This window comes from Mobula birostris, unplaced genomic scaffold (assembly GCF_030028105.1).
Source record: "Mobula birostris isolate sMobBir1 unplaced genomic scaffold, sMobBir1.hap1 scaffold_644, whole genome shotgun sequence".
Lineage (NCBI taxonomy): Eukaryota > Metazoa > Chordata > Chondrichthyes > Myliobatiformes > Myliobatidae > Mobula > Mobula birostris.
In genome coordinates this window covers 104,441-130,983 of record NW_027278363.1, presented here as the reverse complement: position 1 = coordinate 130,983, position 26,543 = coordinate 104,441, and the positions used below count along the sequence as shown (strand labels likewise).

At 53.1% G+C, this 26,543-nt stretch overlaps 1 protein-coding gene across 4 annotated transcripts; it reads right to left on the bottom strand.

Annotated features, from left to right (window-relative positions):
- Nucleotides 1-5,414: 5,414 nt before the first annotated feature.
- LOC140193629 (WD repeat-containing protein 74-like) lies at nucleotides 5,415-23,503 on the bottom strand. Of its 4 annotated transcripts, none has more exons than XM_072250786.1 (8): nucleotides 23,417-23,503; nucleotides 22,605-22,748; nucleotides 22,011-22,112; nucleotides 21,144-21,241; nucleotides 20,891-20,946; nucleotides 14,656-14,798; nucleotides 14,169-14,225; nucleotides 5,415-5,617 (listed from the first exon to the last, which is right to left on the bottom strand). In XM_072250786.1, the coding sequence occupies exons 2-8, from the start codon at nucleotides 22,713-22,715 to the stop codon at nucleotides 5,453-5,455; spliced, it is 732 nt and encodes a 243-aa protein (XP_072106887.1). In that variant the 5' UTR covers nucleotides 22,716-22,748; nucleotides 23,417-23,503; the 3' UTR covers nucleotides 5,415-5,452. The 4 variants fall into 4 exon arrangements, with proteins under 4 accessions (XP_072106887.1, XP_072106888.1, XP_072106889.1 ...); XM_072250787.1 differs by having other exon boundaries at nucleotides 5,415-5,614; XM_072250788.1 differs by lacking the exon at nucleotides 14,169-14,225.
- Between the last annotated feature and the right edge of the window lie 3,040 nt (nucleotides 23,504-26,543).

Sequence of the window (26,543 nt, the reverse complement as noted above, 5' to 3'; positions counted from 1 at the left end):
TGCCAGGGTCAGGGGCAAGTCGGATCGAGTCGTCAGCTTTTTTAAGTGGGAGGTTGAGCAGCCAGAGGTCATGGTCCCCGAAGGTACCAATGACGTGGGTAGGATGAGTGACGAGGTTCGACACAGGGAGTTAGGCACTAAGTTAAATGGCAGGACCTCCAAGACTGTAATCTCAGGATTGTTAACCGTGCCATGTGTTAGTGAGGCCAGAACTAGGAAGATTGTTGTTTAACACATGGCCAAGGAGTTGGTGTAGGAGGGAGGACATAAGATTTTTGGATCATTGGGCTCTCTCCCAGAGTAGGTGGGATCTGTATAGAGGGGGGAATGTCGACTCAGACCATGAGAGGCCTGCTTCAGTTACAAGGCTCAGATTGGAAGTTTGTGTGGGGCGCCACTCCTCACACAGACACTAGAGCAATGTATGGTTAAGTGCCTTGCTCAAGGACACAAACACGCTGCCACAGCTGAGGCTCGAACTAGCGACCTTCAGATCACTAGACGAACGCCTTAACCACTTGGCCACGTGCCCACATCTGTAGAGAAGGGACGATTTGCACTTGGACTGGAGGGGGACGAATATCCTAGCGGGAAGGTTTGCTAATGCTGAATGGGCGGGGGTGTGGGATTAAATTCGGTTCACATAGGATAGGAACCAGGGTGCCAGACCAGATAGTGGAGAGGTTGTGGAGACAGGTGTTGGTAAGCCTACTTTCAAAGTCAGGAATCAAAAGGTTCAGCGGGGTGAGACATATCACCCAGAACTGCAGATGTTTCAATGCAAGAAGTATCGAAGGAGCTCAGGGCATGGAATTATGATACTGCAGCCAATAGTGAGCTTGGCTGCAGGAGGGGCAGGACTGGCCGCTCAGTGTTGTGGGGTTCTGTTGTTTCAGACACGACAGAGTGGGAGGGATTGAAGAAGTTGCTTGTCAGGGACAAGGTCACGGTAGTGCTCAGTCAGGACAGGTCAGTGAGCTGTTATGGGTGGAACTGAGGAATAAGAAAGATATGACCTTGTTAATTGGGCTATTTTACAGATCACCAAATAGTCGGAGGAATTAAATTTCTAGAGATTGCCGATGGTTGAAAGAAACATAAGGTAATCTTAACCTTCCATATATTGACAGGGACTCCCATACTGTAAAAGGACTAGATGGGATAGAGTTTGTCAAATGTGTTCAGAAGTTTCATTAATCAGTACAAAGATGTCTCAACAAGAGAAAGAGTGCAATACTTCATTGGCTATTAGGGAACGAGGCAGGACAGGCGATGGAAGTTTGTATAGGGGAGCATTTTTGCATCCAGTGACCACAATGCCATTAGCTTCTAAGTAAATATGCAAAAAGATGGGCCTGGGTTGAGATTCTAAATTGGAGAAAGGCCAATTTTAATGGTATCAGAAAGGATCTGGCAAGTGTGGATTGGGGCATGGTGTTTTCTAGCAAAGGTGTACTTGGTAAGTGGGAGACCTTTAAAAGTGACATTTGGAGAGTACAGCGATTGTGTGTTCCTGTCAGAATTAAAGGGAAAGATAACAGGCTTAGGGAACCTGTGACATAATGACACTGGAAAACGAATTCACGCCTTTACATCAAAGACTAGATTACTGCAGTGCACTTTTTACTGGCCTCTCAAAGCAAGCTATTGACAAACTTCAACTCATTCAGAACACCGCTACTAGACTTTTAACTAAAACCAGGGTGAGGGAGCGTACCAGTCCTGTCCTAGATACTCCGCGTTGGCTTCCTGTATCTTGTAGAATTGATGTTAAGGTTCTCCTACTTGTCTTTCAAGCCCTGCAACCAGAGTGCACCACAGAATCGTTTTCATTTTATAATCCTGCTCGAGATCAAAGTGCTCCATAAATAAAATTGTCAGCGTTTGTGTAAGGTGCTTCATTGATTCTATTGTTCTGTGAATGCCCGCAAGAAGATGGATCTCAAGGCAGTGTATGTGCTTTGACACTAAATTTACTCCGAGGTTGATCTTGGAGTAGGTTAAAATAGGCACAACATGGTGGGCCGAAGAATGTTCTAACGTGTGTTGCTCCAGATTCCAACATCTGCAGTTTGTGTCTCAATCAAGTGATCTGGGTTAATCCCAGGCAGTGCAAAGACCAGACACAGTGCCTCTCACTGCTTTCAAAGGTGGAAACGGACCAGCGTGTAGGGGAAGATAGAACATCTGCCTGAGTGGTGCCAAGACACCCTCTCACTCAATGTCAGCAAGACCAAGGAGCCGATTGTGGACTTCAGGAGAGGGAAACCAGAGGTCCATGAGCCGGTACTCATTGGAGGATCAGAGGTGGAGGGGGTCAGTGACTTTGAATTCCTGGGTGTTCCGCAGGACCTGACCCGGGCCCACGATGTAACTGCAATTGCAAAGGAAGTACGGCAGTGCCTGTAATTCCTTAGGAGGTCGCGGAGATTTTGTCGTGATATCTAAAACTTTGACTAACTACCATAGGTGTGTGGTGGGGAGTATATTGACTGGCTGCGTCAGCCTGGTTTGGAAACATCAATGCCCTTGAATGGAAAACCCTACAAAAGGTGGTGGATACCAGTCCATCACGGAAAGCAGCCTCCTCCCCCGAGGACTCTGTCTACACTTACCGCTGCCCCAGGAAATCCGTCAAGATAATCAAGGTCCCCCTCCCACCCCTCTCCTTCTCTCTTCTGCCCCCACTTGTTGGGCAAAAGGCTGAGAGCACATTGCCGCCAGGCTCAAGGGTGGCTGCTTCCCCAGTTATCGGACTCTGGAACAGATCTTTGCGTGCTGAGGGGTCTCTCAAACTAGCGTGCTGTGGGCCCTGTTCTTATCTGTCACCCCAGCACTGCACTTTCCCTGCAACTGCAACACCAGTTTTGAACTGTTCCCACAACCAATCGACCTTTCATCTCATGATCTCAATAGTTATTACATTTTTTTTGTATTTGCAGTTTGTTGTCTTTTGCATTCTGGTTGTAAACTCAGTCAGCTCCATCATGGGCACCAGCCTCCCCAGCATCCAGGACATCTTCAAGGAGCGATGCCTCAAAAAGGCAGCCTCCATCATTAAGGACTCACATCACCCAGGACAGGCCCTCTTCTCATTGCTACCATCAGGGAGGAGGTACAGGAGCCTGAAGACACACACTCAACGATTCAGGAACAGCTTCTTCCTCTCTGCCATCAGATTTCTGAATGGACATTGAACCCATGAACACTACCTCACTGCTTTTTTCTCTCTTATTGCATTACTTATTTAATTTTATTTTTATATATATATATATATATTTATTTACTGCAATTTAGTTTGTGTATTGAAGTGTACTGCTGCCAGAAAAGAACAAATTTCACGACATATGTTGGTGATATTAAAGCTGACGCTGGTTAGACAGCTAGTTGGTGTGGTCTTTCAGTGATTCTGATAGGGATTTACGAAGTATGCCCACGGGAAAAGGAATCTCAGGGTGGTATATGGTGACATAAAGTACTTTGATAATAAATTTACTTTGAACACACAGTAACTCACCCCAGTGTGGCAAGGATAGGGTTCCCCACTACCCCATAAACTCCCACATCCAACAAATTCCTCGCACCATTCACCATCGCCAGCGTGATCCCACCACCAGGTACTTCCTCCCCTCTCCTTTCACTCTCCCTCCACAACTCCTCTGCCCTCGCCCCAAACGCCCTCCACCTGCCACCGTGCTACGAGTTACATCTGCCCCTCCACCTCCTCTCCAGCCTCACTCAGTCCTTCCAGTTCACACGGGTACCAGTCAGGGTCACCGATTACCTCCAGTGCAAAGAGACCCGACCGATGGGGTTTGGAGGGCTGCTTCGTCAATCACCTTCATTCTGCCGCCCGCAACAGGCAAGATTTGCAGGTAGGCAGATATCTGAATTCATCTTCCCATTGTCACACTGACACATCTACCCACGTGCTGCCACATTGAGGCCAGGCACAGAGAAACCTCATATTCTACGTGGGTCACCTCCAACCTGATGGCATGAGCAGCAGCCACTGGCACCCACTCCCCCCTCCCCCACTTTTACTCTTCCTTATCCCCGTGGCCCCTAACCCTTCTCTTACCCCTCTTACACTGCCTACCACCCTCTGGTTGTCCCCCCTCCTCCTCTCTGACCACATTCTATCATCTTCAGCTCTTTGCTTCTCCCTCCAGCCTCTCATATCATTCATCCACCCTCCTACCTTCCTCTCCCTTCACTCATCAACCACGAGCCTGTGCTCCACCCCCTCTCCCCTCCTGCCTTTCCAGTGCTGAAGACAGGCCTCAGAGTGAATGGCTGACTGTTCACTCCTCTCCACGGCTGAATTCTGATTTCTTCCTCCTGCCTTTCCAGTGCTGATGAAGGGTCTTGGCCCAAAACGCCGAGTCCTCATGGACACTGCCTGGCCTGCTGAGTTCCTCCAGCATTTGCTGTGTGTCAGCCTCTCTCCGACAGGAGTGGGGAGAAGAGAGAATGACCAAGGACCACGATTTTGTTGTCCCCTTTCCCGAGCCAGCTGGAAGTACTGCGAGAGTCAACGTAAGCAGGTAACACACACAAAATGCTGGAGGAACTCAGCGGGTCAGACAGCGCCTATGGAGAGAGACAAAGAGCTCCCCTGATGAAGGGGTTCGGCCTGAAACATTGGCTCTTTATTCCTCTCCTGCCAAACTCCTCCAGCATTTTATGTACATTGCTTGTGAAACTAATGGACCCAGTGTGAGGAACAGTGGGCCAGAATTTTTCGGCCCGAGAGGCCCTTTGTCCTTGAGAGTAGGCTTTCCAAGATAACGGGCCAAGCAGGGAGCATTTCTCCATTTCCCTTTCACACTCTGTCTCTCATTCTCCCTGCGTCTTCCCCTTCACACTCTGTCCGTGCTACATACGCAGCAGCCAAACAGCCCCTCCCATGGGAGCATCTCAGCATCCCGAGGCGAGTCAAGTCAAGTCACTGGCTGCAGGACAGCCAAGCTCCTGCCCGTGTGGGCACATACGAACATGTACACGTGTGTATGTTGTGTGGGAATGTACATACATGTAGCTTGTGTGTAGGAATGCCAGTATGCTGGGTACACACATACATGTGGCGTGTGTATTTACATGCTAAGTATGTGTAGTGCACTTATGAATGTGTACATAATGTAGCTTGTGTGTGCACGTGCACATTTACACGTGTGTGAGCAGGCGGCTTCCCGGGTGCACTCTGAATTACGTGAGTGTGCCTGGCAGTGATCCGCAGCCCTCGAGCATTCTGACAGAGAGCGGAGGATGTGGGCTGGGGCGGGAGGGAGGGGAGGAATGCAGCCCCCCACACACCCCGACAGTTGGAGGCCAATGCCAACCCAGCACGGTGTGTTGCGGCGGTGGGGGGAGTGCAAGACAACAGACGAAAGAACACGCACTGAGATACGACACAAGAACCCATTTTATACAGCGTTCCCACTCCTCCGGGTTACACCTGGGAATCGCGGCCTGCCTTCTTCCGCTTCACCTGCCGCGGCTGCTCTGCCTTCCGCTTCGGATGGGCCTGGCTGCCCACGGTTACCATGGAGTCCCAGATCTCGTCAACCTCCTCCTCCTTCACGTCTGCATCCACCCCTGGCTCCACGTCCTCCTGCTAAACGCAAACGATCGAGATGTAAACAAGGTTGAAGGAGTACAGAGAAAAGGACTGGCAGACCTGAGTTTGTAGGGAAAGATTGAATAGGGTAGGACTGTATTCCTTGGAACGGAGAAGATTGAGGGGAGATTTGACAGAGGTATACAAAATTATGAGGGGTATAGATCGGGTAAACTCAAGCAGGCTTTTTTCCACTGAGGTCATGGGTTAGGGGTGAAAGGTGAAATGTTTAAGGGGAACATGAGGGGAAACTTCTTCACTCAGAGGGTGGTGAGAATGTGGAACCAGCTGCCAGTACAAGTGCACTCGAGACCTATTCCAAAGCTGAAGAGAAGTTTGAATAGGTACATGGATGGTAGGGTTATGGAGGGCTATGGTCCTGGTGCAGGTCGACGGGAGTTGGCAGATTAAATGTTTCAGCACAGACTAGATGGGCCGAAGGGCCTGTTTCTGCGCTGTACTTTTCTGTGACTCTGTGAAGAGGAAGAAGAGTTTCACAGTGAGCATTACGATGGCCAAGGCTGCGTGTGCAGGGCCTCAGAAGCTCCGGGTCTCGTAAGAGGGGTGAGGTGAGGCATCCGGAAAGTGATTCCCCCCACCCTGAGCTTGTCCATCATCACAGCACAGTCTGTGCTTCTCCGCAGCGGAGTGCGGACTGTCTATGTCACCTCGGGCTGAATCAAACACGCACACCAAGCAGAAAGGAGTTCGTTCTGGCTGCTGTGTCCACGCGTCCTCCACCGCTCTGGCTCTCAACCATCTTTCAGAAGTTCTGATGAAGGAACTCAGTTCAAACCATCAACTCTTTATTCCCCTCCACAGACGCTGCCTGACCTGAGTTCCTCCAGCATTTTGTGTGTGTGCAGACCCACTGACAACTATCTTCCTGGTTCTGCGTTTTAATTTAATCCCAAGCTACACAAATACTCCACTGGACCCTCTTTCTACATCGTTGGTAGCCACATGGCTCAGACAACTGGATCAATCCCTTCCCATGGTAAGGTGCTCTGCAGGTCAGGTGAGATTACCCAAACCCAGGTACCAGGCAGACAACACAGCCTTTGGGACACTCGCTCTTTGCGACAGATAATTATGTCCATTCCCCAGACTATCGTTCGTTATGTGCCGTGTTGTATGACATCATCGTTAAGTGCTGTATCATTATGATGTGGGCGATCCTGCTCTCATGACCATGACTGTGCTGGTTAAATATTTCTACAGGAGTGGTTTGCCATTGTCATCTTCTGGGCAGTGTCCTTACAAGATGCGTAACCCCAGCCATCATCAATACTCTCCAGAGATTGTCTGCCTGGCGTCAGTGGTCTCATAACCAGGACTTGTGATCTGCACCGGCTGCTCATACGACCATCCACCACCTGATCCCACGGCTTCATGTGACCCTGATCTGGGGCTAAGCAGGTGCTACACCTTGCCCCAGGGTGACCTGCAGGCCAGCGGAGGGAAGGAGCACCTCACACCTCCTTTGGCAGAGATGCATCTCCACCCCGCCAATATAATACCAAACAACAATGAAATTTCTCTTCTTTTACTCCTCTTGAACAGTTCCCTGAACTACAGTGACAAGGTTTGGTTGTAAATCTTTCCAACAGCCCTTCCACTCATCCTCACAGAAAATAACATCCTGAGACCTGATTGGCACGCAGACCGGACTCTTGTCCCAATTCGACCCCAATGAGAGCAGAATCTGCCTCCTGTGTGCAAGCGTTCAGCTTCCCCTCACCACTGAGAAGTGACAGCAAACCTTGGGAAAGAACTCTCAGTGTGGTGTGGAGGGAACCCTGGCCCTTGGGGGGGGTGGTCCTGAGGGAGGGCCACACTGTGGGGAGGGTGGTACTGAGGGAGGGTCACACTGTGGGAGGGGTGGTACTGAGGGAGGGTCACACTGCGGGAGGGGTGGTACTGAGGGAGGGTCACACTGCGGGAGGGGTGGTACTGAGGGGGGGTCACACTGTGGGAGGAGGTGGTACTGAGGGAGGGTCACACTGTGTGGGGTGGTACCGAGGGAGAGTCAGACTGTGGGAGGGGTGGTACTGAGGAAAGTCACACTGTGTGGAGCGGTACTGAGGGAGGGTCACACTGTGGGAGGGGTGGTGCTGAGGGGGGGGGTCACACTGTGGGAGGGGTGGTGCTGAGGGGGGGGGTCACACTGTGGGAGGGGTGGTACTGAGGGAGGGTAACACTGTGGGAGGGGTGGTACTGAGGGGAGTCACACTGTGGGAGGGGTGGTACTGAGGGAGGGTCACACTGTGGGGGGGTGGTACTGAGGGAGGGTCACACTGTGGGAGGGGTGGTACTGAGGGAGAGTCACACTGTGGGAGGGGTGGTGCTGAGGGGGGTCACACTGTGGGAGGGGTGGTGCTGAGGGGGGGTCACACTGTGGGAGGGGTGGTGCTGAGGGGGGGGGGTCACACTGTGGGAGGGGTGGTGCTGAGGGAGGGTCACACTGTGGGAGGGGTGGTACTGAGGGTGGGTCACACTGTGGGGGGGGTGGTACTGAGGGAGGGTCACACTGTGGGAGGGGTGGTACTGAGGGAGGGTCACACTGCGGGAGGGGTGGTACTGAGGGGGGGTCACACTGTGGGAGGAGGTGGTACTGAGGGAGGGTCACACTGTGTGGGGTGGTACCGAGGGAGAATCAGACTGTGGGAGGGGTGGTACTGAGGAAAGTCACACTGTGTGGGGCGGTACTGAGGGAGGGTCACACTGTGGGGGGGTGGTGCTGAGGGAGGGTCACACTGTGGGAGGGGTGGTGCTGAGGGGGGGGGTCACACTGTGGGAAGGGTGGTACCGAGGGAGAGTCACACTGTGGGAGGGGTGGTACTGAGGGTGGGTCACACTGTGGGGGGGTGGTACTGAGGGAGGGTCACACTGTGGGAGGGGTGGTACTGAGGGAGGGTCACACTGTGGGAGGGGGTGGTACCGAGGGAGGGTCACACTGTGGGAGGGGAGGTACTGAGGGAGGGTCACACCGTGGGGGGGTGGTACTGAGGGAGAGTCACACTGTGTGGGGCGGTACTGAGGGAGGGTCACACTGTGGGAGGGGTGGTACTGAGAGAGGGTCACACTGTGGGAGGGGTGGTACTGAGAGAGGGTCACACTGTGGGAGGGTGGTACTGAGGGAGAGTCACACTGTGTGGGGCGGTACTGAGGGGAGTCACACTGTGGGAGGGGAGGTACTGAGGGAGGGTCACACTGTGTGGGGTGGTACTGAGGGAGGGTCACAGTTTGGGAGGGGTGGTACTGAGGGAGGGTCACACTGTGGGAGGGGTGGTACCGAGGGAGGGGTGGTACCGAGGGAGGGTCACACTGTGTGGGGTGGTACTGAGGGAGGGTCACAGTGTGGGAGGGGTGGTACCGAGGGAGGGTCACACTGTGGGAGGGGTGGTACCGAGGGAGGGTCACACTGTGTGGAGTGGTACCGAGGGAGAGTCACACTGTGTGGGGTGGTATCGAGGAAGGGTCACACCGTGGGAGGGGTGGTACTGAGGGAGGGTCACACTGTGGGGGGGTGGTACTGAGGGAGGGTCACACTGTGGGAGGGGTGGTACTGAGAGAGGGTCACACTGTGGGGGGTTGGTACTGAGGGAGGGTCACAGTGTGGGAGGGGTGGCACCGAGGGAGGGTCACACTGTGGGAGGGGTGGTACTGAGGGAGGGTCACACTGTGTGGAGTGGTACCGAGGGAGAGTCACACTGTGTGGGGTGGTATCGAGGAAGGGTCACACCGTGGGAGGGGTGGTACTGAGGGAGGGTCACACTGTGGGAGGGGAGGTACTGAGGGAGGGTCACACTGTGGGGGGGTGGTACTGAGGGAGGGTCACACTGTGGGAGGGGTGGTACTGAGAGAGGGTCACACTGTGGGGGGTTGGTACTGAGGGAGGGTCACACTGTGGGAGGGGTGGTACCGAGGGAGGGTCACACTGTGGGGGGGTGGTACTGAGGGAGGGTCACACTGTGGGAGGGGTGGTACTGAGAGAGGGTCACACTGTGGGAGGGGTGGTACTGAGGGAGAGTCACACTGTGTGGGGCGGTACTGAGGGAGGGTCACACTGGGGGGGTGGTACTGAGGGAGAGTCACACTGTGTGGGGCGGTACCGAGGGAGGGTCACACTGTGGGAGGGGTGGTACCGAGGGAGGGTCACACTGTGTGGGGTGGTACTGAGAGAGGGTCACAGTGTGGGAGGGGTGGTACCGAGGGAGGGTCACACTGTGGGAGGGGTGGTACCGAGAGATGGTCACTGTGGGTCTGTGTCTCTCGGTGCTGAGCAGAGAGTGCGGCCGGTGGATTGCCACGGTTTGAGCCTGGCTCTGCTGGGATTGGGGCCGGATTTATTTAGTTTCTAACAATGCGAAACATCTTCCGTTTGGATCACCAACTCAGGGCGTCTGGGTGAATCGGAGTTTGGTGCAATGGACCGGCTGGGGAAAAGTTTCATCTCCTCGCGACTGCTGAGGAACACCGAACGGACTTTGCTGCCCGTCCACTTCTCCCCTCCCGTCCTGTCTCGTTTCTGAACTGTCTTTTTGACTGTTTGCTGGTGTTCTGCTGGCTGTAGACTCCGTCCCCACCCTGCTCACCCCCAGTGGTACTGTTTGAACTTTTTGAATTCGAACTGCGCCATGGCTGGGTGGCCCAGTCCAAGTCCGGCTCAGGAGCGGCAGCCGACGCACAGGACCACCCGTTCAAATTAAAGACCGCTGTGCGGTGTACCGTGCCTTCTTCAGTCTTTAGGAATGGCACCCTAAAGGCCGTGGGAGAGACTGCCGGAGGCCGCGAGGGCATTGCTGCAGTAGCGGCTCTGAACAGGAAAACGCTGTTGTATTTGAAGTCACCGAGGGGTGTGGTTTTGGCCCTGAGTCGGGGAATAAAGGTGGGGAGGGTTTTTATGTAGCTGGAGCCGGTGCTGGGCCCTGTGCGGTTGGGAATTTTCTCTCACGTCCACCCCATCTCCCTGACTCGGCCCTATTCCTCTTCCTGCTCCATGTACGCCCCTGAGACTGGCCCGAAGCAGGCGGCCCTCTTCCGAGAGGTGTCCGCAGTGCTGGAGTCGACAGGTCGCAGCCAGTGCGTACCATGGGCGGCTATTTCAACTGCACCCTCGAGGAGAGGGGTCGCACCGGCCCTCAGGGCAGCCGAGCATCGGGACCTGGTCGTGTCATCGGACATGGTCAATGTCTGGTGGCGTCCTCACCCTGATCGCTGAGCTTTCTCACGGAGGCGCAGAAGGGATGGGGGCTCGTGGATCGACCAGCTCTCTATCTCCGGGGTCCACATCTCCCAGGTTTGGCCGCATTGATGTGGCCGGTTGCGTGCTCGGACCGCCAGCTGGAGATGAATGCCCGGCCCACACGGGTGGGGTCCACAGACTGGCATTTCAACAGCCGGTTGCAGGAGGGCGGCCGGTTCCAGGAACTGTTCCGGCCGTTCTGGGAGTCCTGGCAGGAGGGATGGTAAGCTTCCCCTCCATGCGGCTCTGGTGGGACGTGGGCAAGGCTCACATCCGACTGTTCTGCCACCCGGGCAGAGGTGGTACTGAGGGAGGGTCAGTGGGGAGGGAGCACAGACCGGGAAGCTGTCTCAGCTCACTTAATGTCACAACATGTCGAGGAACCAACTAGAGAGCAGGCTATTCTGGACTGGGTTTTGAGCAATGAGGAAGGGTTAATTAGCAATCTTGTCGTGAGAGGCCCCTTGGGGAAGAGTGACCATAATATGGTGGAATTCTTCATTAAGCTGGAGAGTGACATAGTTAATTCAGAAACAAAGGTAAAAAGAAACTTAAAGAGGGGTAACTTTGAAGGTATGAGACGTGAATTAGCTAAGATAGACTGGCAAATGACACTTAAAGGGTTGACGGTGGATATGCAATGGCAAGCATTTAAAGGTTGCATGGATGAACGACAACAATTGTTCATCCCAGTTTGGCAAAAGAATAAATCAAGGAAGGTAGTGCACCCGTGGCTGACAAGAGAAATTAGGGATAGTATCAATTCCAAAGAAGCAACATACAAATTAGCCAGAGAAAGTGGCTCACCTGAGGACCGGGAGAAATTCAGAGTTCAGCAGAGGAGGACAAAGGGCTTAATTAGGAAGGGGAAAAAAGATTATGAGAGAAAACTGGCAGGGAACATAAAAACAGACTGTAAAAGCTTTTATAGATATGTAAAAAGGAAGAGACTGGTAAAGACAAATGTAGGTCCCCTGCAGACAGAAACAGGTGAATTGATTATGGGGAGCAAGGACATGGCAGACCAATTGAGTAATTACTTTGGTTCTGTCTTCACTAAGGAGGACATAAATAATCTTCCAGAAATAGTAGGGGACAGAGGGTCCAGTGAGATGGAGGAACTGAGCGAAATACATGTTAGTAGGGAAGTGGTGTTAGGTAAATTGAAGGGATTGAAGGCAGATAAATCCCCAGGGCCAGATGGTCTGCATCCTAGAGTGCTTAAGGAAGTAGCCCAAGAAATAGTGGATGCATTAGTGATAATTTTTCAAAACTCGTTAGATTCTGGACTAGTTCCTGAGGATTGGAGGGTGGCTAATGTAACTCCACTTTTTAAAAAAGGAGAGAGAGAGAAACCGGGGAATTATAGACCAGTTAGCCTAACGTCGGTGGTGGGGAAACTGCTGGAGTCAGTTATCAAGGATGTGATAACAGCACATTTGGAAAGCGGTGAAATCATCGGACAAAGTCAGCATGGATTTGTGAAAGGAAAATCATGTCTGACGAATCTCATAGAATTTTTTGAGGATGTAACTAGTAGAGTGGATAGGGGAGAACCAGTGGATGTGGTATATTTGGATTTTCAAAAGGCTTTTGACAAGGTCCCACACAGGAGATTAGTGTGCAAACTTAAAGCCCACGGTATTGGGGGTAAGGTATTGGTGTGGGTGGAGAATTGGTTAGCAGACAGGAAGCAAAGAGTGGGAATAAACGGGACCTTTTCAGAATGGCAGGCGGTGACTAGTGGGGTACCGCAAGGCTTAGTGCTGGGACCCCAGTTGTTTACAATATATATTAATGACTTGGATGAGGGAATTAAATGCAGCATCTCCAAGTTTGCGGATGACACGAAGCTGGGTGGCAGTGTTAGCTGTGAGGAGGATGCTAAGAGGATGCAGGGTGACTTGGATAGGTTGGGTGAGTGGGCAAATTCATGGCAGATGCAATTTAATGTGGATAAATGTGAAGTTATCCACTTTGGTGGCAAAAATAGGAAAACAGATTATTATTTGAATGGTGGCCAATTAGGAAAAGGGGAGGTGCAACGAGACCTGGGTGTCATTATACACGAGTCATTGAAAGTGGGCATGCAGGTACAGCAGGCGGTGAAAAAGGCAAATGGTATGCTGGCATTTATAGCGAGAGGATTCGAGTACAGGAGCGGGGAGGTACTATTGCAGTTGTACAAGGCCTTGGTGAGACCACACCTGGAGTATTGTGTGCAGTTCTGGTCCCCTAATCTGAGGAAAGACATCCTTGCCATAGAAGGAGTACAAAGAAGGTTCACCAGATTGATTCCTGGGATGGCAGGACTTTCATATGAAGAAAGACTGGATGAACTGGGCTTGTACTCGTTGGAATTTAGAAGATTGAGGGGGGATCTGATTGAAACGTATAAAATCCTAAAGGGATTGGACAGGCTAGATGCAGGAAGATTGTTCCCGATGTTGGGGAAGTCCAGAACGAGGGGCCACAGTTTGAGGATAGAGGGGAAGCCTTTTAGGACCGAGATTAGGAAAAACTTCTTCACACAGAGAGTGGTGAATCTGTGGAATTCTCTGCCACAGGAAACAGTTGAGGCCAGTTCATTGGCTATATTTAAGAGGGAGTTAGATATGGCCCTTGTGGCTACGGGGGTCAGGGGGTATGGAGGGAAGGCTGGGACGGGGTTCTGAGTTGGATGATCAGCCATGATCATAATAAATGGCGGTGCAGGCTCGAAGGGCCGAATGGCCTACTCCTGCACCTATTTTCTATGTTTCTATGTTAATCTATGCTTGACGGAGCCAGGGATCCCCACGAACTCTCCGCCCTACACCACACCCCACCCCCCACCAGCTTGGACACAGATCTCCCACACACCCTGGACAGGTCAGCTAATCCCAGTTACCCCGGACTGGTCGCTAAATCCCAGTTATCCCGGACAGGTCAGCTAATCCCAGTTACTCCGGACCGGTCACTAAATCCCAGTTGCCACGGACTGGTCACTAAATCCCAGTCACCCCAGACTGGTCACTAAATCGCAGTTACCCCGGACTGGTCACTAAATCCCAGTCACCCCGGACTGGTCACTAAATCCCAGTCACCCCGGACCGGTCACTAAATTCCAGTTGCCACAGACCGGTCACTAAATCCCAGTTGCACCGGACTGGTCGCTAAATCCCAGTTGCCCCGGACTGGTCGCCAAATCCCAGTCATCCTGGACTGGTCGCTAAATCCCAGTTGCCCCAGACTGGTCACAAAAGCCCAGTTGCCCCAGACTGGACACTAAATCCCAGTTACCCCGGACTAGTCACTCACCTCCCAGTTGTCTCGACTTGAGAACAGAAGGCAATTGAGCCGAGACTTCAAATAAACCTGAAAATGGAATTAGAGAAGGAGTGAGTGGTGACGGTTATCGGGGCGGGGCAGATAAGGGGGCGTCAGGAGTTCGGGAGGGCTTGGAAAAGGGTATCCCACAGCACGGCAAACGGGATTCCAGTTGGTCTAGTCCGGGGTCTCTGATGTTGGGTGTGGAAGAGTTTCTGATGGGAGCAAATCCGCCAAGGTATTTCTGTTTTTGGGGGGCTCTCCGATGGAGTTAGACTACTGCAGCGTATACTTAAGTAATGGGGCTGGTCTCCCACAGTGTACGTTTATGACAGTGAGGGTCTCTGATCAGACCGGTCTCCTGCACTGTACGTTTCTGATGGTGAGGAGTGTCTCTGATCAGACCCATCCCGACCGTGTATGCTTCTGATGGTGTTGATGGGGCTGGGTCTCTCTGGGGAAGAGTGTGGTTTCTCACCTTGTGCACCAGCTTCCCGTCGACCACATTGTGCACCCGCAAGAAGCGGTCGAGCCCGCAGGACGCCACGAAAGGCAAGGACGGGTGACACTGGACGCTGCGCACGCTGCCCGCCTGCCCTTTCAAACACCGCAGCAGCTGCCCTGAAGAGACAGAGAGAGGATGATCACAGCACCAACACTCGCCAACACCTTCACCGACAAGAGCAGGCTCACGCACAGCCCACTGGATCTCAACCAGCCTCCTGAACCTCTTATTCTGGTCTCTCTACACCTGAGGTATTGTGGACAGTTGTGGTCTCTCTACACCTGGGATATTGTGGACAGTTCTGGTCTCTCCACACCTGAGGTATTGCGCACAGTTCTGGTCTCTCTACACCTGGGATACAGTGGACAGTTCTGGTCTCTCTACACCTCAGGTATTGTGGACAGTTCTGGTCTCTCTACACCTGAGGTATTGTGGACAGTTCTGGTCTCTCTACACCTGGGATATTGTGGACAGTTCTGGTCTCTCTACACCTGGGATACAGTGGACAGTTCTGGTCTCTCCACACCTCAGGTATTGTGGAAAGTTCTGGTCTCTCCACACCTCAGGTATTGTGGACAGTTCTCGTCTCTCTACACCTGAGATATTGTGCACAGTTCTGGTCTCTCTACACCTGGGATACTGTGGACAGTTCTGGTCTCTCTACGCCTGGGATACTGTGGACAGTTCTGGTCTCTCTACACCTGGGATACTGTGGACAGCTCTGGTCTCTCTACACCTGGAATATTGTGGACAGTTCTAGTCTCTCTACACCTGGGATACTGTGGACAGCGCTGGTCTGTCTACACCTGGGACACTGTGGACAGTTCTGGTCTCTCTACACCTGGGATACTGTGGACAGTTCTAGTCTCTCTACACCTGGGGTATTGTGCACAGTTCTGGTCTCCCAACACCTGGGATACTGTGGACAGTTCTGGTCTCTCTACACCTGAGATATTGTGGACAGTTCTAGTCTCTCTACACCTGGGATACTGTGGACAGTTCTGGTCTCTCTACACCTGGGATACTGTGGACAGTTCTGGTCTCTCTACACCTGGGATACTGTGGACAGCTCTGGTCTCTCTACTGCTGGGATATTGTGGACAGTTCTGGTCTCTCTACACATGGGATACTGTGGACAGTTCTGGTCTCTCTACACCTGGGATACTGTGGACAGCGCTGGTCTCTCTACACCTGGGATACTGTGGACAGTTCTGGTCTCTCTACACCTGGGATACTGTGGACAGTTCTGGTCTCTCTACACCTGGGATACTGTGGACAGCTCTGGTCTCTCTACACATGGGATACTGTGGACAGTTCTGGTCTCTCTACACCTGGGATACTGTGGACAGTTCTGGTCTCTCTACACCTGGGATACTGTGGACAGCTCTGGTCTCTCTAGACCTGGGATACTATGGACAGTTCTGGTCTCTCTACACCTGGGATACTCTGGACAGTTCTGGTCTCTTTACACCTGGGATACTGTGGACAGTTCTGGTCTCTCTACACCTGGGATACTGTGGACAGTTCTGGTCTCTGTACACCTGGGATGTTGTGGACAGTTCTGGTCTCTCTACACCTGGGATGTTGTGGACAGTTCTGGTCTATCTACACCTGGGATACAGTGGACAGTTCTGGTCTATCTGCAGCTGGGATACAGTGGACAGTTCTGGTCTCTCTACACCTGGGATACTGTGGACAATTCTGGTCTCTCTACACCTGGGATACTGTGGACAGTTCTGGTCTCTCTGCACCTGGGGTATTGTGGACAGTTCTGGTCTCTCTGCACCTGGGGTATTGTGGACAGTTCTGGTCTCTCTACACCTGGGATGTTGTGGACAGCTCTGGTCTCTCTACACCTGTGATACTGTGGACAGCTCTGGTCTCTCTACACCTGGGATACTGTGGACAGCTCTGGCCTCTCTACACCTGGGATACTGTGGACAGTTCTGGCCTCTCTACACCTGGGATACTGTGGACAGTTCTGGTCTATCTACACCTGAGATACTGTGGACAGTTCTGGTCTCTCTACAGCTGGGATACTGTGGACAGTTCTGGTCTCTCTACAGCTGGGATACTGTGGACAATTCTGGTCACTCTGCACCTGGGATAATGTGGACAGTTCCGGTCTCTCTACACCTGGGATACTGTGGACAGTTCTGGTCTCTCTACACCTGGGATACTGTGGACAGCTCTGGTCTCTCTACACCTGGGATATTGTGGACAGTTCTAATCTCTCTACACCTGGGATACTGTGGACAGCTCTGGTCTCTCTACACCTGGGATAGTGTGGACAGTTCTGGTCTCTCTACACCTGGGATACTGTGCACAGTTCTGGTCTCTCTACACCTGGGATACTGTGCACAGTTCTGGTCTCTCTACACCTGGGATACTGTGCACAGTTCTGGTCTCTCTACACCTGGGATACTGTGGACAGTTCTGGTCTCTCTACACCCGGGATACTGTGGACAGTTCTGGTCTCTCTACACCTGGGATACAGTGGACAGTTCTGGTCTATCTGCAGCTGGGATACAGTGGACAGTTCTGGTCTCTCTACACCTGGGATACTGTGGACAATTCTGGTCTCTCTACACCTGGGATACTGTGGACAGTTCTGGTCTCTCTGCACCTGGGGTATTGTGGACAGTTCTGGTCTCTCTGCACCTGGGGTATTGTGGACAGTTCTGGTCTCTCTACACCTGGGATGTTGTGGACAGCTCTGGTCTCTCTACACCTGTGATACTGTGGACAGCTCTGGTCTCTCTACACCTGGGATACTGTGGACAGCTCTGGCCTCTCTACACCTGGGATACTGTGGACAGTTCTGGCCTCTCTACACCTGGGATACTGTGGACAGTTCTGGTCTATCTACACCTGAGATACTGTGGACAGTTCTGGTCTCTCTACAGCTGGGATACTGTGGACAGTTCTGGTCTCTCTACAGCTGGGATACTGTGGACAATTCTGGTCACTCTGCACCTGGGATAATGTGGACAGTTCCGGTCTCTCTACACCTGGGATACTGTGGACAGTTCTGATCTCTCTGCACCTGGGATACTGTGGACAGCTCTGGTCTCTCTACACAGGGGATACTGTGGACAGTTCTGGTCTCTCGACACGGCTGGGGATACGGGGGGGGGGGTGGGGAGCAGGGCGTCTGGTCTCTCTACGACCTGGGGGATAGGTGGGGACAGGGTCTAAGCTCTCTAGCGACGCTGGGGGATACTGGGGGACAGCGGGTCTGGTCTCTCTACACCTGGGATAGTGTGGACAGTTCTGGTCTCTCTACACCTGGGATACTGTGCACAGTTCTGGTCTCTCTACACCTGGGATACTGTGCACAGTTCTGGTCTCTCTACACCTGGGATACTGTGCACAGTTCTGGTCTCTCTACACCTGGGATACTGTGGACAGTTCTGGTCTCTCTACACCCGGGATACTGTGGACAGTTCTGGTCTCTCTACACCTGGGATACTGTGGACAGTTCTGGTCTCTCTACACCTGGGATACTGTGGACAGTTCTGGTCTCTCTACACCTGGGATACTGTGGACAGTTCTGGTCTCTCTACACCTGGGATACTGTGGACAGTTTGGATCACTCAACACCTGGGATACTGTGGACAGTTCTGGTCTCTCTACACCTGGGATACTGTGGACAGTTCTGGTCTCTCTACACCTGGGATACTGTGGACAGTTCTGGTCTCTCTACACCTGAGGTATTGTGCACAGTTCTGGTCTCTCTACACCTGGGACACTGTGTACAGTTCTTGTCTCTCTACACCTGAGGTATTGTGGACAGTTCTGGTCTCTCTACACCTGAGATGTTGTGCACAGTTCTGGTCTTTCTACACCTGAGGTATTGTGGAAAGTTCTGGTCTCTCTACACCTGGGATACTGTGGACAGTTCTGGTCTCTCTACACCTGGGATACGGTGGACAGTTCTGGTCTCTCTACACCTGGGATACGGTGGACAGTTCTGGTCTCTCTACACCTGGGATACTGTGGACAGTTCTGGTCTCTCTATACCCGGGATACTGTGGACAGTTCTGGTCTCTCTACACCTGGGGTATTGTGGACAGTTCTGGTCTCTCTACACCTGGGATACTGTGGACAGTTCTGGTCTCTCTACACCTGGGATAATGTGGACAGTTCTGGTCTCTCTACACCTGGGATACTGTGGACAGTTCTGGTCTCTCTACACCTGGGATACTGTCGACAGTTTCCTAAAGAATATGCTGGGGCAGCAGGTTGGGGGTAACAGACACCAACAGAATCAACAAACTCATTCGTAAGGCCAGTGATGTTGTGGGGATGGAACTGGACTCTCTGACGGTGGTGTCTGAAAAGAAGATGCTGTCCAAGTTGCATGCCATCTTGGACAATGTCTCCCAGCCACTACATAATGTACTGGTTGGGCACAGGAGTACATTCAGCCAGAGACTCATTCCACCGAGATGCAACACAGAGCGTCATAGGAAGTCATTCCTGCCTGTGGCCATCAAACTTTACAACTCCTCCCTTGTAGGGTCAGACACCCTGAACCAATAGGCTGGTCTGGACTTATTTCCTGGCATAATTTACATATTACTATTTAATTATTTATGGTTTTATTACTATTTAACTATTTATGTTTTTATTACTATTTAATTATTTATGGTGCAACTGTAACGAAAACCAGTTTCCCCCGGGATCAGTAAAGTATGGCTATGAATGATAGGCCAGCCATTGAGAAGATCTATCAGATTGGCTGGACGTGGTTTTGATGTGGAACGAGGTCTGAATGGAGGAGGCCTGCTTCCTTGATCATTTTGGAGAGTGACAGCAGGTCTGACTGAAGCTTTCTTCATTTCTGACAGGGTTGGACAGTCTGGATATTGGGAAGGCGCGGTGTCAGGGGTACGGAGGCCTGGAACATTTCTGTACAGAAATAGGCCTTTTGGCCCATCTCTCCGTGCTGAACTCTGCTTAGTCCCACTGACCTCACCCGGACCATAGCCCTCCACACCCCTGCCATGGATATACCTGTCCAAATTCCACTTAGATATTGAAATCCAACCTGCATCTTCTACTTCCACTGGTACCTCTTTCCACACCCTCACCTAACCTTAAATTGAAGATAGTTCCCACCCAAGTTCCCTTAAACTTTCCACCTTTCCCCCTTAACCCATGACTTCTTGTGGCAGTCCCACCCAACCTCAGTGGAAAAAGCCTGCTTGCATTTACCCTGTCTATACCCCTCAGAATTTTGTATATCTCTATCAAATCTTCTGCAATCCAAGAAATAAATTGCTAAGCTATTAAATATTTCCCTGCAACCGAAGTCATCCAGACCAGGCAACGTCCTTGTAAACTTTCTCTGTACTCTTTCAACCTTATTTACAGCTTTCCTGTGGGTCGGTGACCAAAACTGCACACAATACTCCAAATCAGACCTCACTAACATCTTATACAACTTCAAGTTAACATCCCATCTCCTGTACTCCATACTTTGATTTATGAAGGCCAATGTGCCAAAAGCTTTCCTTCTGACCCTGTCTACGTGTGACACCATTTTCGAGGAACTCTGGACCTGTATTCCCAGATCCCCCTGTTCTGCCGCTCTCCACGCCCTCCCGAAGGGCTTCACCTCTGCCCCTCTGGAATCCCGGGATGGAAGGTCACTGAACTGCAGGTGATATACTTCCCGAGACAGAAAGGACTGCAGGAACTGGAATGAGGGGCAGGGGCAGTCTGCTGGAACTCGGTGGGTCGAGCAGCATCTGTGAGGGGGAGGAATTGTCGGCATCTCGGCTCGAGACCTGCAGGGAGAACACTTCTGTTCTGGGAAAGTGCGGGGCAGGCACCAGCGGGCGGGCTGGTCTCTTTCTACCGACGGGAGCTTGTCGTTCAGGTGCAAGAAACCTGAACACTTCCCTGTGACGACCGCGGACCCGCCGGCAGCCCAGAGTGAACAGCCGAATCCAGGAGGGGAGGGGAGAGATGGAGTGTCAGGCTCTGATCACCACGGCAGGCCGAAGAGTCTGCGCCCAGGTTGGCGGGGGGGGGCAGCCGAGGGGTCAGCAGAGGGGTCGGGGGGCGCGGCAGAGGGGTCGGGGGGGCGCGGCAGAGGGGTCGGGGGGGCGCGGCAGAGGGGGTCGGGGGGGGCGCGGCAGAGGGGTCGGGGAGGGGGGTCATTCAGGCAGGCCCCTGGGACGCAGAAGACAGCACCTACCTTTCCGGAGGTCCAGGACAGCCAGATGCCCGTGGGTGTTACCCACAATGACCGAACTGCAGGGGCAAGAAACACAATGGCGTCAGTGACACAGACGTCCCAGTGAGGCAGAGAGAGCGATAGAGGGCGTGGGAGGGATAAAGAAATGGGGGGGGGGGGTGCGATACACACATAATTGGATTGAACGTTGTACATCATCTCACCAAACCTTCCCAGAGGAAGGAGAGATGCAAAGAACACGACATTGACTCACTTGGCATCAGGTGTCAGTGAGAGAGCGGTTAATGGAACCTCGCCATACGTCATCTCCAGAACAGGTCGGCGCTGAGCACTGGGGTCGTAGACACGAACCTGTGGGCACAAAACGTCACTGCTGACGGAACAGATATTCTGTTCAAACAGGATGGGGTGCCAGTGGGGACGGGTGGGGACGGGTCCGTCACTGCGCGACACCGGGCCACGGTACCGGTGGGGACGGGTCCGTCACTGCGCGACACCGGGCCACGGTACCGGTGGGGACGGGTCCGTCACTGCGCGACACCGGGCCACGGTACCGGTGGGGACGGGTCCGTCACTGCGCGACACCGGGCCACGGTACCGGTGGGGACGGGTCCGTCACTGCGCGACACCGGGCCACGGTACCGGTGGGGACGGGTCCGTCACTGCGCGACACCGGGCCACGGTACCGGTGGGGACGGGTCCGTCACTGCGCGACACCGGGCCACGGTACCGGTGGGGACGGGTCCGTCACTGCGCGACACCGGGCCACGGTACCGGTGGGGACGGGTCCGTCACTGCGCGACACCGGGCCACGGTACCGGTGGGGACGGGTCCGTCACTGCGCGACACCGGGCCACGGTACCGGTGGGGACGGGTCCGTCACTGCGCGACACCGGGCCACGGTACCGGTGGGGACGGGTCCGTCACTGCGCGACACCGGGCTACGGTGTGTAACAATCAATCACCAAGTTCAGGGCTGAGCACTTCCCAGAGGGAACACCGTTCCCACACAATGTGCACGATTCCACAGTCTGGTCATCCAGAATTTGATACGAGTTTCTGTGGTGAACCATGCGGCCGTTTGGTGAGAGTTCAGGGTCAGGAACGAGTCAGCACTCACCTGGCTGTGTCCTGTACAGGTGACAAGTTTGCCGGAAGCTGGGATGAAGTGTACGTCCCTCACCCAAACCGGAACGCGGAGATCCAACCAGTCATTACGTACCTTCAATAGAGCAGGAGACAGCGTCAAACGGACCGACCTGGGGGAAGGGGGAAGAAAGGATCGGAGAGGGGTGGGCAGATAGAAAATATATGAAAGGGATAGGGGCCGGGTGGGGGTGGGCAGATGAGAGAGGAGACGGGGGGGGGCAGACGGGAGAGGGGACCGGGTGGGGGGGGGGGCAGGTGGGCAGACGGGAGAGGGGACGAGGGGGCAAGTGGGCAGACGGGAGAGGGGACGGAGGGGCAGACGGGAGAGGGACTGGGGGGGGGCAGACGGGAGAGGGGACCGGAGGGGGCAGACGGGCGAGGGGACCGGAGGGGGCAGATGGGCGAGGGATGGGGGGGGGCAGACGGGAGAGGGGACTGGGGGCGGGTGGGGGGCAGACAGGAGAGGGACTGGGGGGGCAGACAGGAGAGGGGACGGGGGGTGGGGGCAGACAGGAGAGGGGACCGGGGCAAGTGGGGACAGGGTGTGATGACCCCAGGGGCTTACATTCTTCGCCGTGAACACAGTCTCTTGCGGCCTCTGCAGGTCCCAGACTCTCAGCTCGTTCTCCTTGCCTCCGGTGGCCACGTGCTCCCTCCTCTCCGGGTTCTGCCGCATCCGGCAGACTCTGGCACCCACCTGCACCTCGGTCTGCAGGGTGAAAACGATGCACGTGAGCTCCCCCGCGCACACACCAAGCCCTTCACACATTACTCCACCACCCAGTTCATCGTCCTCGGCTCGCGGACACCTCTCCACTGATCTGCTCCAGATTCCTGAACACTATCCCCCCACCCCCCAACTGACCCTGCCTCCTGCCTACCTGATTTGGTGACGATTACCCCCTCTGGACCCCACTGTCTCCAATATCCCAGACACAGCCTCTCCAACACCTCACTCATCGGGACACCAACAGACCTCCACCCCTCCCAAAATCACCTGCTCCCCTGCCCTGCGGCCCCCTCCCAGCTCCCGGATTCCTACAACAGGGAAGGCCATTCAGTCCTATCAAGTCGCAGTTCTATCCTATCCCCCTCATCAATCGCCTCTGTAATCCTCTGTCCCCACAATCCCTCCCAGATTTTTACCCTCAGTCACGCACTCAGGGCAATTAACCCACTGATCCCCGCAGTATGGGATGAACCCGGAATACCCCAGGGCGGCGGAGACCATGAGGCCTTTGGGGGAACGTGCAAACTCCACACAGGCAGTGCCAGAGTTGGAATGGAAACTAGCGGTCCCTGGTGACGTGAGGCAGCGTTCCCTCTCTCACGGGTCCCTTCTTTAGGCTATCAATACCACCCCCAAACCATCCTTACATGATCGGTCGACCCTTCTTGCCAAACTTTCAGAAGCCCCGACTCCACGCAGGTGATAAGGGAGCTGCAGAGAGGACAAAGGTGACTGTTACAGACATCGCGGAGGGTCACACTGAGAAAGGCAGGCTCGGGGAGATGAGAGGTCACACTTGCCTCTTGTAACAACAGGCCCTTCAGCCCAATACCCATCCCCAGTGCAAAAATACCATCACTCCCACCTTCCCTCCCCTCGTACGCTGCCATGACTGAATGGCGGAGCAGTCCGGATGGGCAGAGTGGCCTAGTTACCTCCTGTCGTTTCAGACTCCACTTGTGACTGTAGTCACGCTGGCCCCTTGCGCCTGCCCTGCCCTTCACTGAGATCGTGGCCTTCCCATTCCCCACAACTCGCCAGCGTCCGCAAACCCACTCATCTCAGCCTCGAGGACACTCGTGGCTTTCTGGGGTCAGGAACATGAAAGATGCTGGGTGCGTCTGCATTTGTGCCACCTGCGTCCCGACACTTCCTCTCTGCCCCCTGTCCCTCACCCCTCCCGCAGCCCTCCACCCTCACCATTCCCCACATCCTTTGCTCCCGCCAGATTCACAAACTCGCTCTCCGCTCCACGTTGACAAACACAGGACTTTGCAAAAGTCTTAGTCGCCCCAGCAAATATATGTGCCTCAGAATTTTGCACAGTACTGCATGAATATAGAATTCTTCCTCTTCTTCGCATCAGATTGTGTCTGATCCCCAGACTCTGTGCAATTAAGACCATAAGACAAAGGAGCAGAAGTAGGCCATTCGGCCCATCGAGTCTGCTCCATTTTATCATGAGCTGATCCATTTTATCCCATTTAGTCCCACTGCCCCGCCTTCTCAGCATAACCTTTGATGCCCTGGCTACAATTAAGGTGAGAGGGAGCAAGTTGCTTTGTTCTTTTTTACAGGAAGTGGTAGGTGCCTTGAACATGTTACCAGGGGTGGTAGTGGAGGCAGATACAATAGGGGTATTAAAGGGGCTCTGAGACAGACACATGGATATGGACATTATGTACCTAGACATTAGCAAGATGGAATTAGAAACATAGAAAACCTACAGCACAATACAGGCCCTTCAGCCCACAAAGCTGTGCTAAACATGTCCTTACCTTAGAACTACCTGGGCTTGCCCACAGCCCTCTATTTTTCTAAGCTCCATGTAACCATCCAGGAATCTCTTAAAAGACCCTATCGTATCCGCCTCCACCACGGCCGCCGGCAGCCCATTCCATGCACTCACTACTCTCTGCGTAAAAAAAAAACTTACCCCTGACATCTCCTCTGTACCTACTCCCCAGCACCTTAAAACCATGCCCTCTCGTGTTAGCCATTTCAGCCCTGGGGAAAAGCCTCTGACTATCCACACAATCAATGCCTCTCAGCATCTTACACACCTCTATCAGGTCACCTCTCATCCTCCGTCACTCCAAGGAAAAAAGGCCGAGTTCACTCAACCTATTCTCATAAAGCATGCTCCCCAATCCAGGCAACATCCTTTCTATGGTTTCCACGTCCTTCCTGTAGTGAGGCGACGAGAACTGAGCGCAGTACTCCAAGTGGGGTCTGACCAGGGTCCTATATAGCTACAACATTACCTCTCGGCTCCTAAACTCAATCCCACGATTGATGAAGGCCAATACACCGTATGCCTTCTTAACCACAGAGTCAACCTGCGCAGCAGCTTTGACTGTTCTATGGACTCAGACCCCAAGATCCCTCTGATCCTCCACACTGCCAAGTCTTACCATTAATACTATATTCAGCATCATGTTTGACCTCCAAAATGAACCACCTCACACTTATCTAGGTTGAACTCCATCTGCCACTTCTCAGCCCAGTTTTGCATCCTATCGATGTCCCGTTGTAATCCCTGACAGCCCTCCACACTATCCACAACACCCCCAACCTTTGTGTCATCAGCAAATTTACTAACCCATCCCTCCACTTCCTCATCTAGGTCATTTATAAAAATCATGGAGAGAACAGATCCCTGAGGCACACCACGGGTCACCGGCCTCCATGCAAAATATGACGCGTCTACAATGCAGTTGGCCAGTTAATTACCTTCTGTGTTGGTTCAGCACTACACTGCGGGGCCAAAGGGCCTGTTCTTGTCTTTTACTGTTCTATGCTCCAATGGGTGGCAGGGTGGGGATACGTCTCTGCCAAAGGAGGTGTAAGGTGCTCCTTCCCTCCGCTGGCCTGCAGGCCACCCTTGGGCAATGTGTAGCACCTGCTTAGCCCCCGATCAGGGTCCCGTGAAGCCGTGGGATCAGGTGGTGGATGGTCGTATGAGCAGCCGGTACAGATCACAAGTCCTGGTTATGTGACCACTGACACCAGGCAGACAATCTCTAAAGAGTATTGATAATGGCTGGGGTCACCCGTCTTGTAAAGACACTGCCCAGAAGGCGGCAATGGCAAACCAATCATTCTATAGAAAAATATGCCAAGAACTGTCATGGCTGTGGAAAGACTAAAACCGCCTAAGTGACCACTTTATCAGGTACAACTGTACACCGGCTCGTTGATGGAAATATCTAATCAGCCAATCACGTGGCAGCAACTCAGTGCATAAAAGCATGCTGACACGGTCAAGAGATTCAGCTGTTGTTCAGACCAAACATCAGAATGGGGAAGAAATGTGATCGAAGTGACTTTGACAGTAGAATGATTGTTGGTGCCAGACGGGGTGGTTTGAGTATCTCAGAAGCTGCTGATCTCCTGGGATCTTCACACACTAGAGTTTACAGAGAACTCTCTAGAGTTTACAGAGAATGGTGTGAAAAATAAAAACATCCAGTGAGTGGCAGTTCTGTGGGTGAAAACACCTTGTTAATGAGAGAGGTCAGAGGAGAATGGCCAGACTGGCTCAAACTGACAGTAACTCAAATAACCACAGGTTACAACAGTGATGTGCAGAAGAGCATCTCTGAACACATTCAGTGGCCACTGAGGATATACTGTGCATTTGGTTTTTCTTTTTTCTACCTCAATGTACTTGTGTATGGACTGATCTGTCTGGATGGCATGGGTGATGATTTTCTCTGTAACAGGGCACAGAACAGTACAGGCCCTTCAGCCCACAATGTAGGGTAGACCTTT

What these genes read in the sequence shown, in the direction of transcription:
- LOC140193629 (XM_072250786.1), bottom strand. Translation starts at nt 22,715, where the DNA reads ATGCGGCAGAACCCGGAGAGGAGGGAGCACGTGGCCACCGGAGGCAAG. An exon ending in TCACTGACACCTGATGCCAA is followed by an intron (nt 20,947 to 21,143) that starts GTGAGTCAATGT and finishes TTGCCCCTGCAG; the next exon opens with TTCGGTCATTGTGGGTAACA. An exon ending in CAAGTCGAGACAACTGGGAG is followed by an intron (nt 5,618 to 14,168) that starts GTGAGTGACTAG and finishes GTTTGCGTTTAG; the next exon opens with CAGGAGGACGTGGAGCCAGG.